Source organism: Caloenas nicobarica, chromosome 1, assembly GCF_036013445.1.
Source record: "Caloenas nicobarica isolate bCalNic1 chromosome 1, bCalNic1.hap1, whole genome shotgun sequence".
In the NCBI taxonomy this organism is placed as follows: Eukaryota; Metazoa; Chordata; class Aves; order Columbiformes; family Columbidae; genus Caloenas; species Caloenas nicobarica.
In genome coordinates this window covers 63,763,330-63,781,990 of record NC_088245.1, presented here as the reverse complement: position 1 = coordinate 63,781,990, position 18,661 = coordinate 63,763,330, and the positions used below count along the sequence as shown (strand labels likewise).

At 52.8% G+C, this 18,661-nt stretch overlaps 1 protein-coding gene across 3 annotated transcripts in view; it reads right to left on the bottom strand.

Annotated features, from left to right (window-relative positions):
- Positions 1-5,795: 5,795 nt before the first annotated feature.
- The window catches only part of DENND2A (DENN domain containing 2A), a 65,805-nt gene continuing 52,939 nt past the window's right edge, over positions 5,796-18,661 (bottom strand). For 2 of the 3 annotated variants that reach the window (XM_065658709.1, XM_065658717.1), the window contains exons 15-20: positions 12,181-12,358; positions 10,739-10,780; positions 9,259-9,376; positions 8,384-8,623; positions 7,307-7,393; positions 5,796-6,511 (exon numbers count right to left, since the gene is read on the bottom strand). In XM_065658709.1, the coding sequence (XP_065514781.1) occupies positions 6,480-6,511; positions 7,307-7,393; positions 8,384-8,623; positions 9,259-9,376; positions 10,739-10,780; positions 12,181-12,358 (697 nt within the window). In that variant the 3' untranslated portion in view covers positions 5,796-6,479. The other variant, XM_065658724.1, reaches the window with a different exon arrangement.

The window sequence follows — 18,661 nt, the reverse complement described above, 5'->3', positions numbered from 1 at the left end:
CGTGCACGGGCGTGTGTGCACCCATCACGCAGCAGGGACGGGGTGGCCGTGGCGGGAGGGTGCAGTGGCGTCTGGGAGTGCAAGGGAGGGGACAGGGCCCACGAGAGCAGCTGGGTTTGCTTGCAAGCGGGGAGGTGGGACATGGCAGGGGCGGGGGAAAAGGGCTGTGCCCCCAGGGTAGGTCCCTGTGCTATAAAAATGACTTCAGCTGGATTCAGCAGCAGGGAAGAGAGGCAGAACCTCCGTTCCTGCCTCCAACAGCATCTTCTGGGCAGGAGGACCCCAAGCGAAGCCAGGCCCTGAGGATGAAAGTCCAGGCGCTGACGGTCACTGTGCTTCTCCTGGTGTTGCTCTGCTCAGCCCCAGCACCATCTGAAACACTGGGACGCTGGGCCAGAGACCTGGAGAGGCAGCTGAGAGCTGGGACCGCTGGAGAAGACCCTTGGCCACCTGCAGATGGGGGGGACAACCTGCCTCGGCAGGGCTCAGATGGCAGCCATCCCCTGGCTGGTGCATGGGAGGTGATGGAAGAGGTCCCCCCCGGCTCCACGTCCCCCAGCAAGGCCATGACCAAGCCCGCTCGGGGCAGTGGCGGTCACGACCTCTCCAGGAAGCCCCGGAAGGTCCCGTCACAGCCTTCCCGCAGCAGGAGCCTGGGGCTGAGCCATCTCCTGGAGGGCTACGGGAAGTTCAACGGGGACACGGTAAGCATGGCCCGTCCTTGGTCAGCAAGGAGGAGGGTTTGAACCGGGGGGGGCTTGCAGGGGGACAGGGAGCGAGGGGAGGTGCCGGTCCCCTGCTCCTTACCCCAGGGTCAGGCAGCTCCCTGAGCCCCTTCAGCTGACCTGTCTGTAGGGCTTGGGGGGGCTGCGCTTTGTGGTGTTAGGAGCCTGTAACGAAGAGGATGGAACCAAAGAAACGGGCCCTTCTCTCCACTTCACAGATCTGCGGGTGCATCCAGGTGGGTGGGATGTTGCTGTTCCCCAGAGCTTGTTATAAGAGGGAGCCAGCAGCGGCTCTGGCAGTTCTGTGCAGGACAGAGACACCCAAGCCAGGCAGGACAGCCCCAAAACACACCACTGCACCGCAGTGCTGGGAAGGAGAGCATCCTCCCGGCACAGTGCTTGGACCAGAGCTCCCAGCACTTTTATTGCCCAAACGTTTGCAGTTTGGCTGTACAGCCACGCCAGGCAGCCAAGGCTGGGATTTTGGGAGAACAGGACTGGAGTGGCACCTCCGCTCCGGGCAGAGGGTTACTGCACCTGCGTTGTGACCCGTGGGCTGCTGCTGTCTCCCCTCACGCTGGTGGCATCTGCCTGAGCAGCTCAGCCAGCTCCCCAGCTTCAAAACCAGGTCCCCCATGCACACGTGAGCCCCAGCACCCCCACGCAGAGCCTCGCTGGCCGGCAGTCCTGCTGGCACCGTGGGGACATAAAAAGCAGATAGGACTGAGGGCAGCAGGAGCAGCTGCTGAGCATGCTGTGTCCCAGCAAACCTTGGGTGTAAAAGCCACTTTTGGACCATTTCACATGAGCTGAGTGTGAAAGTGCCAGCCACAACACGGCCTTACAGCGCTGTTTGGCTTGTGGTGCAAAGGGTGGTGGGCAGTGACAACCCTAAAACCCCATCTTGTACCTCGTGAGGCTTAGAGCGGTTTTGACAGCCACGCACACGAGTGGTGGGCAGGTCAGGAGGCAGGCACAGGTCTGGGTGTGTGTCCCAAAATGCTGTGCCCAGGAGGTGGGCTGGAGGCACCCGGCTGTGCTGCACGGGCAGCAGTCCTTCAGCCCCGGGGGCCAGCCACTTAGTGTGCTTTCTGCCAAAAGCAGTAATGAGCTGCCCCTGAAATGGCATCCTCCAGCCCCGACTTCTCCAGCTCCTTGCATGAAGCTCTTGCTCTATAGCCTGGTGAGCAGCTTGTCCTGCTACTGCAGGTTTTACTGCATTATTTTACCTTTCCAAGTGGAAACTAAACATCCAGCAGGAAACGCGCATCCCAGTATATCATATAATCTTCTGCAACTTGGCTTTGCTTTCTAACGAGAGCTTCTCCAGCCTAGGGCCCAAGGGAATGTCAGGAAGATGTGCCAGGGGAGGTTTAGGTTGGACATCAGGAAAGGGTTCTTCCCCCAGAGGGTGGTGGAGCACTGGAACAGGCTCCCCAGGGAGGTGTCACGGCCCCAAGCCTGACAGTGTTCAAGCAGAGCCTGGACAAGCCCTCAGACACATGGTGTGAACTGCGGGGTTGTCATATGCAGGGACAAGAGTTGGACTTGATGATCCTTGTGGGTCCCTTCCAACTCAGGACACTCTGTCATTCTATGATTCTGTGAAGAGGCTCTTCTGAGCTCATCTCACCACCAAGGCATCGCACCACTGTCAGCTCCAGCATGCCAGGGCTGACAGCCCCCCGCAAGCACAGTCCCAGGGCTGAGCAGTTCACGTCGGTCCAAAATGACTGACCAGCTGTGGGGCAGGCATAACACAACAAGAAACCTCACTTCACGAGAAGCTGCTCCCAGGCAGAAAAGATCTCTTTGAATACAGCACAGGCTCCTGTGGCTGGGGCTCTCAGCAGTGTGAGCACAGAACAATGATACGGGAGGGGGTCCCAGGTCAGGGCTGGGCAAGGCGGGACACTGACCCCACAGCCACGTCTCTCCCTCCCCCTGCAGCACTCCTGCCCCGGCATCCAGTCCCGGCCCTGCCAGAAGCCTTCCGACTGCAGCGGCTGCCTGGGGCTCTACACCTGCAAGCTGCCTGCTGGCACCTGCCACCTGAAAGCCGTCTCTAGGCAGAGAGGTAAGCTGCACCCCCCTGGCCGCCGGCATTAGGACCCCCCGACATGTAGCAGCCTGCAAGCACAGCCTTTTGGCTACCCCCCTCCAAACCCCAATCAGACCTAGTGTGTGCAGGGCAGCGTCTTGTCCCCTAAACTCGGCTGCACAGGGGTCAGACTGCCTGTCCTGCTGGCACTGACCACTGCCAGTGACAAACAGACAACTGTATGATAAAAGGGACATTCCCATAAGTTTCTGTACGGGCTGGGATTTGCCCAGTGCCCTGAGCCCTCACAGGACGCCAACAGCCCGTGCGGGGAAGCCAAGGAGGGAAATGGGGCTCAGGCTTTAGCTGGTGGCCTGGGAGTCAGTAAGGGCAGCCCCTCCGGGCATCACGGGCCCTGCAGAGCCACTTAATTAACCAGGCACCATCAGGGAGCAGAGCTCGTGGCTTTTAACATTTAACTGCGCAGAGCAAGTGTCCCGGTTCTCCAGCACCCCTCGGTAAACCCGTACTGCCCCCAGACTGGCCTCTTGCCTGAGCAAGCTTGTCTACAGGCACATGCATGCAGTCACAGAGGAGAAACTCATCCAAGGCTACTAAACACACAGACACCAGCTGTGGTGCGGGAAACCCTTGGCTGTGGGACGTACAGTAGGCAAGTATAACGTCTTGGGCATATATAGTATATATAGTGTGTGTGTATGGTTATAGTATAGAGGGTGTACCCAGTATTATGTGCTCTGTTCACACAGTCTGCTCTGGGCACCTGTTGTTGGCAACCTCCTTGGGAAGACAGGTGGAGCCATGCTCAGACCCAGCACAACCAGTCTTGGGACTTTTCTTTGCAGGAAGATTCCTCCAAAGCATCCAGAGGCCTGAGGGACATGGGGTCCTGTTCATCCTGGGAAAGCACGGCTCAATATGAAGCTGGAGAGGCTGTCTGGCAGCTGGAGACCAATGTCCGAGTTTCATTTAAAATCCTTAATGAGACAGTTCTAAATGTTTCTTTCACTGCACTTCTCATACTGCTGCTTTTTCACACCCCCTCTCCTTGGATTTTGTATGCTACGTAGGTTTGAGTCCCACTTTCCTGAGAGCTGCCAACACAAGCAGTGAGTGGCCACAGAGCCCTGTGCTGGCAGAGCTCACTTGGAGCCCCCAAATGAGACAAACGGGGTTATTTCACAACCCGTTTTAATTTGAGCTATTAAGATGTTGCAGGAAAAGCTGCCAGTATCTTGGCACACTCACCCATGAGTCCAAGCTGAGCTAAGGAGCCCGTGAGCATCGGGCATGCCGGCAAACCCGCCCAGCTCCTTACCACGGCTCCCATGAGAAAGGTGAAATCCCACACTGTTGAAAATGTCACTTGGGAAGGGGAATGCTGAGCCACCACGCAGAGGCTTCGTGCTGGGGGACCACGTAGGACATCTGCTTCTGGAGGCCTGAGCTGAGCCACAATGAGCTTCACTCAGCACCACACAGAGCTCTGCAGGCATCCTGGCTGCCTTTGCATGTGTGGGTGCCTCCCAGCTTTGCAAACTCCCATTTTGCTACCAATAAAAACACCTTTTAAAAAGAGAACCAAACCACAGCATTTGAGTCACCTCAATCCCCACCGCAGTTTCCTTTGGTGGGCCACCACCACCTCCTGGGACACACTAGACTTTAAGTAGCTCTGATTTTCGCTCAGCACATACGAGGGGCAGCTCCTGACACCTCCCTCATGGCCACCCCTGTGGGACCCCAACCCTGGGTGGGGGGATAAATGCTGCTGCCTTCTCCAGCCCCCTCCATCACTGCTTCAGCTGTCCCCACATGTGATTTGGGGAGCACAGAGTGGCAGGTGCTGCCTTCCTCGCCCCTGCCTGGCCTGGCACTTCTGCTGTCCGGCATTTACGGTGCTCACCACAGAATCCCAGAGGGAAGGGACCTCGGGAGGTCATCTGGGCCAACCTGCTCTGCTCAAGCAGGGCCACCTGGGGCAGGCTGCCCAGCTTATCTGGTCCCCAGACAGTGGCACATGTCACAGACATAACAAGCCCCATTACACTGGGAACCAGCAAAGCACCGTCTCTCCAAGCACTGACCCCTCCACCTCTCCCCCCACCCAGCTGCCTGCTCCTGCCACCACCCGTCACAACCCGTTTCTTCTGTCCTCAAACCCAGCAAAGGAAGAGGCTGCCACTGCAGGAAACACAGGCTTCGAAAGATTCACGGAGCAGCACTGGACCTACAGCTCCCTCTCTGTTGCCGAGTGGTGGTGAGCTCCTCTGAACCCCACTGCTGGTAAACAAGGCCCTCCTGCCTGGGAAAGCCCACAGGGGCACCCGGACCATTTTCAAAACCTCTGGCAGCCCTGTGTAGCACGGCTGCCCACAGCAAAGGTACTCACACGCAGCTCTCACCCTGCAGTCCCCTGACAGCTGGAGAAGAGGTTTCCCTTTGGGCTGTAGCAAAGCTGCCCTCTGGCTTCCTCCTCAGGGATGCTCCAGCTGCTCCGAACTGCGCCCTCAGAATCAGTGCAAGGGAAACGGCTCTCACACCAGCTGGAAAAGCACTCTCATCCCCACCCTCAACCTCCACATACCTGCCCAGAAACCCCCTCACCAAAACAGCGGAGAGGCAGGCAGGAGGGGATCAACGGCAGGTCCTACCTCCTCCCCCGCCAGAAGCACAGAAGGCAGCAGCAGGTACTCTACCCTTACCTGCTTCCTACCACACTCCCCAGCAGCAACACTCCAGATGGGAAAGGAGAGCCCGTCTGACCTTTGGTAATTGGGTCTCCCAGGCAAGACCCCCCAGGTGAGCTCCACTTTGGGCTCCCCCTGCAAGCAGCCAGGCAAGGGAACGAGGCCACCCAGGCTGAGAGGCTCACAGGGAAGCTGAGGGCTTGGCCAAACCGAGGACTCAGCTGCTAGATGTCCCCTCCAGCTCGTGCTCGGCAGCAGGCAGGCTGGTGGGCAGACACAGCTCTCTCCCCTCCACAAAACACCAAGGGTCCACATGCCTTTTACACCGTTGGCTTTTAATTACACTGCATAAGGAAAGGCCTCTCCTTGTGCCAAGACCCCCTGGCACAGCCACCTGGGTTGCTGGCTGGCCCATCAAGTCCTCAGTAGGTTTAGTGGTTCCCCCTCACCCTTCTCCCTCGCCTGGAAGCTCCTCCTGGTCAGTCCACGCCATCCCTGCAGTCCTCAGCGTCCTTGCTTTGCAGAGATCTGTTTCCATATATCTCTGTTCCTCCTCTCCTCCATGCCTGAGCTTTGCCTGCTCAGTCCCATGGGAGTCCCACTTTGGCCTCCTGCAGCACCAGGCAGAGAGGAGGCAGGGCAAGAGTCATCGGTTAATAATTCTCCTAACCCAAATATAAATAGAAAAATACAACAAAACAAAGAATTGACTAGCTAAGAGATCCACTGGGATGCCTGCAACGTGCTAGTGCAGAGTTCAGAGAGTGCTTGGTCCAGTGCATGGTACTGTAGATGTCCAGAAACCTGTCCCGGCAGCCTCGCAGCCATCAAATCCTCCTGCGGCACCACACGTCTGCGCAAGCACATCCCGGCCGTGGTCAGCTCGCCCAAGGCTGTTGGCTCCTGGAAGTAGGCTGAATGGGAATGGTTGATAATAGTCTGATTTATTGCTGTTAAATGGTAAAGCCATTCTCTTTCGTGGAATGAGGATGCGCTTCACTCTTACTTTTTATGGAGGAATTTCATTTTGCTACCTGGAGAGACAGAGAAAGGAAAATGGACAGGCAAAGCAAGCGTCATTCCTCACCGCTACGCAGAGAATCGACCCCCTGGGAGCAGCGCTGCAGACTGGGACCCTGCAGACCCCCGTGCACACCCTCCAGAGCCCATTTGCCCAGCGGTCCTGGAAGGTGAACGCATTACTAGCAGTAGCTCACTTGGCCAGAGCGTACCAGCCCCACAGACACGGCTGCTCTTAAATGGCCAACACAAGACAAGAGGGCCAGGGATGCGACCTGAGCAGAAGATCAAACTCTCTTAGCCGTGATGTCCAATGACTTGTCAAGGACTTCTGACCTCAGTCTGGAGCTCTCCTCTAGCCCCACTTACAGTGGAAAATGGATTCAGCCTTAGGATACTCTTGGAAAATTCCCACCCCTGATCCCTAAGGGCAAATGTGAAGGCACAGAGACTGTGTCACCCCTCCCAGCAGGAACTGCCTCCACCGCCCCCAAGTCACTGGTTGCTCCATTGCCTCCTCACATGCACCTGCTCCCTTTGGAAGACACAGACACAGCTCATGGCCCAAACTCTGGTTCCCCACCATCCTTCAGACAAGTGGCAGATGGGGGGGCAGAGCCAGCAGCGTGCCAGAGCAGGGACACATGGCCAGGCACTGATCACTTGAGGCTCAGAGCACTGCTCTGCAAGAAGCCACCACGGCCACTAGCATGGTCCAACCACCCTTCAGCAACTTCTCTGCTGCCAAACCTGAAGGCAATGAGAAGCCCAAACCTCCTGAGAAGCCAAGAGTTTTGCTAGTTCCTTACCTAGGCCTTTCAGGAACCTATTGACGCCACTCTGCTCCCCACTGGGAAGTGTTTCCAGGTACTCTTGAGCCCGTACCTCAAACAGACCTGCAGAAATAAAGAAGTCAGCAATGCCTATTTTGCTTCCCTATAAATAAAAGAACGCTCATCTGAAAGCACAATGTCCCAGCTTACTAAATAAACTATCGCACACAAAAGGAAACACCCCACCTCCTCCACCAGCTGAACCTGGATCTGGGACAGGAGATTGGCTCCTCCTCCTCCCTCCCCACTGCAAGGCTGACTGTACCTCACACAGGGAGGGACAAAACCTCCGTTCATTCCGCTATAAACACAGTAAGTCCAGAAAGTGAGATTATTGTGGGATTTACCACGCTGCAAAACCTCTTTTACTAAGCCACCTGTTCAAGTGTCCACTGCTCATTAGTGCTTGGGAGGAAACTGCTAAACCAGTGCTGAGCAGCAGTGAGGATGAGAAATTTCAGGTGCCAGTAAAGCCCTCGGGGCTGTGGGATAACGGGAATGAAATAACAGAAGCAGCTCTGGGAAGGACACAAGCATCCATATTTTCTACAAGTCAAAACAGCCATGACCAGTCCAGCCAGTTTTTCCTCCAGGAAGGGGGTGTGAGGTACTGCAAGAATAAATGTCATTCCAGCAGTGTACTGTGACAGTCCTGATGGGAATTCAGCAAAGAACAAAGAGGCACACACATAGAGGACATTGCTTATGCCCCTTACTTCAGCAGTAAAGTGCGCCTGTAACCTCAGCCTCAATGAGAAGCTACCAGATCATGCACACTATGTCTCACCACGTTCCTGCGAGGTGATGTGCCCCTTTGGGGAGATAAAGAAACAGAGACAAAAAAATCTCCAAGTGACTTCTTGAAGGCCACACATGGGTGTCAGATGAAACCATCAGCCTGCGCTAGCGCTGCCCTACCACCTCCTTCCTGGCATCCCTGCACGGACACTGCAGCCTCCAGCCATGCAACTGGTGGCTGGTGAGCATCCCCTGGCTCTCACAGGAGCACCAGCGGAGCTTCCACGACTGCAGAACCCAGGCAGAGCCCCTCACCTCTGACCCCCTGCTTCCGCAGCTCCCGCTCCTGAATGAAGCCCCCGAACATCTGCGTCTCCATGAAGACCTCCAGGAAGCGTCGGAGGCTCTTGGAGGAGACGGACTTGCGGAAAGCCTCGCGCTGCAGGGTCCGCTCCTCTCGCTCGGTGGGGGTCAGGAAGAGGGAGTAGTGGCCCACGATCTCCACAAAGAAACGGACAAAGGCCTCGGACACCACCTCGTTCAAAGGGCTGGTCTCTAAGGAGAAAACAAAGAGGCAGCGGTGAGGACAGTGCTGTAAGGATGTACCAGGAAAAGCCCTGCGTACAAACTCCCTGGCTTTTTTCAGATCCAGCCTGAGCAGAAAAAGCTGCTCAAGAGAGACAGCATCCTAGGAAGTGCTTGCCAGGGAAAAAGACTGGGCTGCTACTACTTTGAAAGCCATAAAGCTTTTTCTTGACTCCCCTGCAATGAGGAGATGCCCATATTGTCCCTCAAAGAGCTGTCCCAGCCCAGTCGCCTGTGAGCCACATAGTTGCCTCCTAGACTGCAGCTCTGCAGGGGGACCGTCCCCCGGGGGAGCCTGCATCACTCGCATGGTCAGCAGCAGAGGGAGGCCTGTGGGACCAGTGTCTGAAAGGAGTACAGGTGTTCCCTGGCACTGTAAGGGAGGGACAGACAGAGCTGGGAAGGGGTAAGTACTGTTTCTTGTCACACAAAGACAACTGACCCAGTGCAATGGAATATTTAATGAAGATTCAACCAAAATCATGACCTACCTCCAATTTCTGTGGTGTTAAATTCAATACAAGCCTAGTTCTCCCCTAGGAAGTGACAAGAGAAAAAAGGGCAGGAAAAGACGTGTGTTTAAGCTGAAAGGCATCGTGCTTTACCCTGTTTGCCATTGACGTAGCCCTCCTCCTTGTCACTTGCCAGCTCGTTCCTCTGCTCCAAAATGTGCTCTAGGGCAGCCTGCAGCTTGCGGGGCAGGATGGAGTCCTCATCTTCCATCTGCAAAACAGAGCCACCTCCTCAGGGCGCGGGGCTGGGACATGGGTCGGCCTCTGCCCTTCTCCTCACCAGCTCCTATCCCGTCCCCAGCATGGCAGGGGGAGCGCTAAAAACGAACCGTGAGGAAAGGAAGGGGGAGAGCTCTGATACATTTGGCATGTCCCCAACACCTCCGAGTGCAGGACTACCAAGAAGCACGAGAGAAAAGGGAAAGCGGGTGTCTTATCCCAAACATTCTCCTATTCTGCAAGAATTTCAGGTGTCCGACCTGAGAGGCTACTGAGCAGTGCTCACCCGTGGCCCCAGCGTCTGCCTGCAAGCACCCGCACCACCACAGTGGGGACGTGTCTGAACGATGCTGGCCTGCAGCCAGGTGAGCACAACCCCCTGCTCAGCTCTGCTGAGGCACCGGTCGCATCACGGACGTGTAACAAGTTCCCATAGACCAAAGAACTGCCGGTGACTGTGTGCGAGCTCCTACCAGCCCTGGCTGAGACAGCGTGATTTAGCTTAAACCTCCAAAGAGAGGTGCAAGGTAAAGCACATCCCTGCAGCTGGGGCAGCTGGCAAGCGAGCACTGCGCTGCAGGAGTGGCCTTCACCCACACGCTACTGCCAGCATCAGGAGGTGCCCTTGTCTCATCTTTTCCCTGGAACCTGAGGCACGGCAGCAGCACTGCTCAGCGATCTGCCAAAGAGCTCCGGGGCAAAACCAGCTTCCCGGGCCAGGAGTGCGTTCGCTCAGCTATGCTCTTCCCTTCAATATCCCGCTCTTCCTTTCCACAACAAAGGGAAGTAAAAATCAGCTGGCGATCTCGTCTGCAGAGCAACATGTAGGGTCCCGCATACTGGCTTCCTGCTTGTGACCCATCCAGTGCAAGGACTGGGGTGAGTAACCACAAGCCCCTTGAACAGAGAGGATTAGACGAAATCATCAAAGCTGCCTTCCCCAACTCAGGGCCGGGTATGAGACAGGAAATGGACTGACAGATACAGGCTGGAAGAGCCCACACTTCTCCCTAGCAGACAGTCCTGAGCTGAGGCTTTCCAGCTCTGTCCTCACCCTCACAGGATGCCACTTAAGGACCCACAGTGCCCAATGCCAGCATTTCCCCTCTTTAAAACTAAAAAAAGCAGAGAGAGATAATGCACAATGATTCAGTCCTCAACAGCGGCAGTGTGGGACCCCGATATTACATACATACACAGCAACCCCTATAACGCTGCCAGCCACAAATCCTGCCTCAGTTTGTGTGGGCAGTAAGTGATTCAGCCAGGCAGGTAGGTCAGCAAACACAGATGGAGGTAGGGTGTGGTGGAAGAATGGGATGGGAAATGAAGGATACGAAATAGCTCCGCTCACCTGTCTCAGAAACCGGTTATTTACAAGGTCAACGACGAGGACCTAAGAATGGAAGAACAAGAATAAAAAGGGGAAGTCATTATTTCCATAATCAGAGTTTATCTTAGTCTGTAACTGCTCTGGAAGAAATGCTTTGGCCCTGGCCCCACTCCTCCTACCTACCACAGCTGGAGGAGGCACCAAGCATAAGCCAAGAGCAGACCCCTTGTTACAGCTTCCTAATGACATTGCCACAAACCACAGAACAGCCTGGACAGCAGGAGGCTGTGCTCTGAGCCCAGCCCACCGCTCCCCACCACCATGTCGGGGTCAGAGCTCCATCTTTTCTCCCTGCGCACTGCAGGTGGGCAGGGAAAGAAATGCTTCCCTGACCACGTTCATCCTTCCTGCATTCACCCTTGCGCACCATGAATCTGGTTCTTAATTATTTGTTCCTTTAGTTAGGCACCTGTGCTAATTAGAGGGGCAGCTATCCTGGCCAATTTGTAGTAATCATACTTCAAGCCTAGCAGATTTTGTGCCTAGCCCCTAGACAACATTATGCAGAAACCAACAGAAACTTTAATAACACCATCTCCTACCTGCAGCAGCACCACGGAGTGAGACCACAGCCCCCCAGCCTTCCTGAACTACAGACAAGGCAGAGCGCAGACCTCTGCCTCCGTGGGGGTGTCCGTCTCCCCCCTCACTCCAGGCTCACAGGAGCCAGAGGACAACAGCTCAGCACCTTCACACTGCCAGCTGCCAAGGCAGACTCTCCAGAACAGCCTTTCTGGGACATAAGACAACTCAGCCCACTGGAAGGGCTTGCAGCCCAGAAGGCCAATCCTGTCTTAGGCTGCATCAGAAACATGGCCAGCAGGTCAAGGGAGGTGATTCTGCCCCTCTGCTCTGCTCTGGTGAGACCCCACCTGGGTCCTGTGTCCAGCTCTGGAGCCCTCAGCACAGGAAACATGGACCTGTTGGAGAGGGGCCAGAGGAGCCACAGAAATGATCGGAGGGCTGGAACAGCTCTGCTGGGAGGACAGGCTGAGAGAGCTGGGGTTGTTCAGCCTGGGGAAGAGAAGGCTCTGGGAAGACCTTATTGCGGCCTTTCAGAGCTTAAAAGGGGCCTATAAGAAAGATGGAGACAGAATTTTTAGCAGGGCCTGTTGCGATAGGACAAGGGGTGATGGTTTTAAACTAAAGGAGAGGAGATTCAGGCTAGACATGGGGAAGACATTTTTTACGCTGAGGGTGGTGAAACACTGGCCCAGGTTGCCCAGAGAGGTGGTCGATGCCCCATCCCTGGAGACATTCAAGGCCGGGCTGGACGGGGCTCTGAGCAACCTGATCATGGCAGGGGGTTGGACTAGGTGACCTTTGGAGGTCCCTTCCAACCCAAACTGTTCTATGATTCTAAGGAATGGAGAGCAAGGCCACAGTGCAGGTGCATGGCTCACCTCCTCCACGGGGAGCTCCTTCAGGCGGGGCAGGGAGCTGGAGAGCAGGCCGATGAGGAAAGGGGTGGGCGAGCACACGATGTCGATCATGGAAGGCGGCAGCACGGGGATGTAGGTGTGCTGCCAGGTGAAGGGGTACAGAAGGGCCACGGTGGCATGGCAACACTTGGAGAGAGTGCTGGAAGATGAAACACAACCAAGGGCAACAGCTGGTCAGTCAGGCACACTTGCTAGAAAGCAGGACTCTTCCAATTGTTCCCTGATTGATCTCTGTAATTACTAGGGGCTTTCCCGGTTTTCTGACCCCATTTTTCAGCTTCAGGAGCAATGACTTGAGGTAGGAGCCCAGGTTATGAAAGATGATCCTGGTCCATGCACATGTGATATGAGATGGGTCCCACCGAACCCAGTATCTGCTCCTCCAGTGCCCTTATGGGAAATACCAGACAGATGTGAGTCTTCCATGCCACTGATTTCATTAGAGAAGTGAGATTGTTCTCCCACAGCATGCCTGTGTGGCTGTTCCCATGGGAAAACCCCTGGTCTGAATGCACAGGGGCTACACTGTCCAGGACAGACAGCCCAGAGCTGTGGGACACAGAAGACAGCTCCAACACCACAGCAGCTATCTGTTGGGCTGCACTGTGGCCCACTTACCTGCTGACCATACTCTTGGCCTCATTGGCACAGCTGGGTGGCCTACTTGGAGATCCCCTGGCAAAGCCCTGGGCACAACCTGCAGCCACGAGGTCCCCAGGTGTTCCTGCAGGTCCATCCGGCCATGATCCACCCCTGCCCCTTGGCTTGCTACCTGTTCAGCGTACATGCTTTGCCTTTGGGCAACCCTTAGCAGGAATAATTGCATGCCAGCGTCACATTTTTGTATTGGTCCCAATCATAATGATAGCTCCTAGCAGCCAGGCTGGATTACAGAGGAAAGGGAAGGCAGTGGTCTCCAGCCAGAGGCACCTTGCAGCCTGTGGAGCCTGCCAAAGCTATCCAGAGACACGGGAAAGTGAAATCCCAGGAAGACAGCACATGCCCAGCCTCTGTGGGATGCACGAGACCGCAGCCTGCCTTCTTCACCCTTCAAATGCCACCAGCAGCTCGGCTGCAAGTGCCTTTGCTGGCAACTGCCAAGGGGATCTGTGCAGAAACCCCACCAGCTCTCTGGCAGGAAGCAGGCAGGGTCTGCAGCCAGGCACGGCGGAGCTCGCCGCAGGGCACCAGTTACTCATCCGTTCTGGGTCTGGAAGCATTTGTGCGCACCAAGGGAGGGGGAAGGCTCACCACTATAAACTCTGTGTGTAACGCCGGTTTGTTTTTCCAGCATCCACACCTCATAGGGCTGGAGGAGGGGAGGGAGGCTGGTGCAGCCAGGAGGATTCATGTGGCTGAGGAAGGGCGCACAGCTGGCTCCTGTTAAACTCCATGAGGGAATTTACACTCAGCAACCCGGATCAAGTGGTTTATTGCTAACTTGAGAGGGAAGGGGTTTGATGGGTGTGGACCTGAGCTCTCTTGGAAAAGTGAAGCCTGCTTTCCCTCTCCCTGGCTCCAGCTATATCTGGTGGATTTGAATCCCTGTGCCGTAACACTAACACACGGCGAGCAGTGTGGTGTGGCTGGGCTTTCAGCAGGTGAGTTCAGTTTAGCAGAACACAGTTATGGTTGCCAGGACATCAGTGTAACCGTATGAAGAAATCAGGCAGTAAACATTGTTAAACACATGACGCTTTTTGAAGATAAGTAAATCCCAGAGGAGGGGCTGGAATCTGGTAAACATGAGAATTTTATCTAGGACTGCAACAGGTAGGGAACGGGCGCTTGGGAGGGACGCTTGGGACATGTGCGCTGAGAAAGTCTCTTCATGAAAGGGGGACAGTTTCCTCTCCCTGCACTCCCTGAGGCTTGTCTTTTCTATAAAAACAGAGGAAGACTCATCAAAAGCTGTGTCACAGACTGGTAGCTTTAAGCCCTCGGCTCCACGTCCTTGTTTAGGAAGGTCTTAGAGTATTCCCTTCCCTTCTCTGCATTCATTCCTGCTGGCTGCCCCGAGGTTGCTGCTTTCAAGTGGTGCCCATGCCTTGCTGGGTCTACCACGCATGCAAAGTAGATAATGAATCTGAGAGAAACAAAATGAAAATAACAAGAAAACACAGAGCTAGTAAGAAACAGGAACATTTACAAAAAAACCAAACAAACAAAGAAAAAAACCCACCCCACAACCCAAACCAACAAAACAAAAAATGAAACAAACACAAACGAAAACCCATAAATAACAAAAAAAATCCATCTAGAAAACATGTGGGAACAATATCATTGTAGATTATTTCTCTTGTATCTTTCATGCAAGCTATTCTTGAACAGAACTGCCACAAAAATGAATGTGCCATCTTAGAAGTGCACTCCAAATTAATGAGATCCTTTAAAAACTTGTACGCCCATACATTTCAGGCCATGTCAGCAGATGCAAAAGCTGGGGCATCTCTTCCCCTCCATTACTGCAGAGCGTATTTTCTACTCCTCAATTTCTGACTGTTAACAGCCTCAGTAATAACACCACCACCATGGTGAAAGCTGAAAGACCTCGTCCTTTCATCACTCCTGCACAGCACTGTGGCCTTGCTCTTAGATCACCAACACTGGACTTTGTCTTCTTTGAAGAAATGTTGAAGGTGAAAGTGTTAGAAATTTCACCTTTGTTACAAATCCCTGATCTTGAAGGCACATCCAACTTCCCTGCCTAAAGGTGAGAACTGCCTTCATAGAGAGCAGTTGAAAACGAAGGGAAAGGATCTCTGTGATCCCAGGTAGCTTCACAGAGGAACAGCGAGCAGCTGAAGTATGTGGTTATTTATGGCATGGTGAGATATTACGGCATGCTGTCTCCTACTATATTTATGGTGGTTTGTTCTTCCCTCAACCCTGCTCTCGAGTCCCAGCGAGTACACATGGTACGTGAGAGATTAAGTGGGAGGAAAGATGGCTGAGGTCCAGTTAGTGGAACATGCTGACAGAGCTGTGTAAGCCTTAAATTGTATATACCACGCAGTGGGAAGTGAAAAAAGATAGCTTCCCCCTCCACCCTTCCACCTGTGAATGCCTCATCACCTCCAGGATGAATCCTATTGATCTGTGCTCTGCCACATTTCTCACCATGGAAGACATTTGCAGGGAACAATACTAATAGGGTTGAGGTCTGTGAGCCTTCTTGGAAGGCAGAGCAGTTCAGAGATGGACACAGAGGAGGTAACACTGAGGTGTCTCTTCCACATGTGATCCAGTCAGACTTGCGCTGCAGATAGTCTCAGGGAGCTGCAGCTTGCCAGGAGCCCAGGAGAACCTCAGTCCTTTGGAATGACTCAGGCCTGAGCTCTCTCCTTGTCTTGCGTACAGCACTGCAACAAGCACTATGGACCTGTTGATCCACACCACAGCTATTGAGCCTTGCAAAAGAATCCAGTGTGATAAAGTCCTTTTATGCCACCTGTGTGATAGTGTGCTCTTCAGCCAGCAGCGATGGGGCAGACTGCCCGAACCACACCACAGTCGTAACACAGCAGGTAACCCTCTGTGTAGAAGGTGAATACGGCCATTGACGTTCTGGGCACTCCTCAAGCTGGATGCCTCTTTCTGCGAGATGTGCACATCCCTTGACACAACCTGAACTTAAGATGTGCTTGCAAAGTACTGCTTATTTCAGTGTCCACCAGCTCTTTGAGAGCTCTTACACCAAACAGGCAGCCAGTGACTTTGGGTAGCTATAGCCCATGTCTCTACTGAAATCCTGATATCCCAGGGCGTACGTGCCATAGTCATGACGACAACTGCTGCCATTGGAGTAACACTGACACACGGTGCTGTGTTTTGCTTGGAGATGCCACCAAGAATTAGGAGATGTACCCAGTGTGATTGCAGCACATTCTAGGGAATGCCGTGCACTACTCTCAGTTCACTGCCAGTTGTTTGAATGGGACACAGAGACCGCTTTTTAAGGCTTTTGATTTCGGCAGCTAATCCTTAAAACACTGCAGGTCTTTAAAGTACACTTTCAAGACCCAAAGCACATTTTCACGGGTTCATTCAGCCTCCCGTAGGGATCATGGCTGAGCTGCATGTTTGATGTTACCTGCACAGGAGCTTGCAACAGAAAGTGAATGAGATATCTCTAGTATGGAGGCTAAAAAGTACTGATGTACACAAAGGACCATGTCAGATCTGTCCCTAAAGAGCTGATTTGGACATAGGCTGACACACAGATTTCTCTGGCCAACCACTCCCTTGGTCAGAACAATGATATTGCAGCTATTTGTGACCTGTGTTTGCCCAAATGACAGGCCTCCCCATCACAGAGCATCCTATGCAAAAACCTGCCACATAGCAGCCTCTGAAGCTGCTGCTTCTTGGTATCCACCTTGAACAGAGATGGCCAATAAGGATTCTGAACACGACAGCTGCAACTACATAGAAACTCTTCTCCTGGGAAAACTTTCTCCAAGACTAGCTTGACTTGCTCTAAAAAGACACCCTGACAACTTGTGACAGCTTCTAAGGAAGGATACAGGCTGCTCAGTTTGGTTGCTTTCCTCCCAAACTTTGGACTCACGACAGGGTTTCCAGCTTTCTGCTCCAAAGACAAGCAAATATGCAAAAAAGCCCCCGAAGCTGAATCCCTCTTTGGTTTTAGGGTATTTCATGATTTCTGAAAACCACTATTGAATCAATCAGCCTTTTGGAGTTCAATGCCAGGACGCCCATTGTCCCCTGAACTAACCAAACTGCTGAAAACATGCTGGCATTTGGCAATTTAAGACAGTGTTTGATTATGTGGGTTTTTTTTTTCTTTTTGTTTTTATAAGCTCTCCTACAGCAGGATTCATTGCACAGACACCTTTGGATTTCTGACACAGTATCACATCTGAATTTACTTGTGATGGATCGCAGATCTGGTTTACAATATTCAACAGGCGCAGGAGCTTCCAGACTTTGCCCTGTGACTTCATGCAGAGTTGCTGCAAATCCCACCAGGAACGATGCCAAGTTCCACCAGCTGTGGGGACTGCCACTACCTCCCACCTCCGTGGGAGCATTAAGATGCTCTGAAGAAAGAATGCTATCACCTGACATCCAAACTTCATCCTTGGGTTTCTTCTTCTCCCTCTCCACAATACCAAAAGGAGAAATCTGGGAGGCTGGGATTCACTGTCCCAGATTTGTTTTTGTAGCACATGGAAAAGGCTTCTTCCAGATGATTAATTACCTTTTACTAGGGGTGACCACATTTAAAGTGTCTACTCCGAATCTTTCAGATCTGCTTTTGATAACAATGACCACTTTGTGTTGTTGACACAGCTGTGGTTTCTGGCAGCAACAGAGACAATCGCTTGAGTTGTTCAGATCCACAACAGGCTTTTGAGGAGATCTGGAAAAAAGGTGCCTTGATTTTAAGCCCGTGTAAGTTTTCCTGATTTAAAAAGCCCTCTGAATCTAACACATCTCTCCCTCAGGCCAACAAAAACTGTCCAGGCTCTAGGTACCTTGTGAAATCAGGCCACTTTTATTGGGAAGATGCCTTCTAAAACGTTGATCTTCAGTGCCCCGGACTGCATGCCAGGCAGCATCACTTGGAAACAAAAGCATTTGTGGTGTTGCAGTGCCTGACCCGCGCCGTGGCCTCCGCTGCCCCAGGAATAAAGTTCACGGTGCAGAAGTGAACAAAAGCCGGGGAAGACTACACAGACCAACATAGTTTTAACAAAGTCATTTTCCTGGGTTGTGAGGCAATGTATACTCCAGTTTCCATAGCGACAGAGGGAACTAAAAAAAACACCCACAAAAAAACTAATAAACCAAATTCTTTCCTTTTCCGCTGCCAAGCTTTGGATTGACAGGTCTTTGAAAAACACTCAATGTTCATTCTAAAGATGGAAAAGACAAAGTATTTCACTTGCTGTACACTTGTTAGATGCATTTTTTGGCTCAGCTTGAAAACATTTCAGAGTTCACACAGTATTTGGCAAGACACCTTTCAGCTTTCTTTTCCCACAGACTGATTTTATAGCAATTAAAAGAGGTAAATAAATTGCACACATAATTTTCTCTGTCACTCACACCCAGGCACACCTTTACACACATGTACTGATAGCTATTGATAGTGCCCACATGAAGAACTGCAAAGATTAATGATAAATGTAATTTATTATGCATCTTTCGCCATGTCACCTGCACTTTCCCTGTTAATCCATCTCAGCTGGATTATTTCTAGCATTCCTAACCTCTGAGCAGTTTCCAACAGCTGCTTTCATAGGTTTTTTTTTTTCTTCTCTTAAGCTATTGCCAAAAAGAGTTTCTTTTTTTTTTTTTCTCTGAAATTGGCATTTTCACCCCTAAAGTAAATACTACTTAATATTTATTGAGTTCAATGTGTCCCAGAAAAAGTATCATTTGGATGGAATGATCCTGTATCTACAATACCATC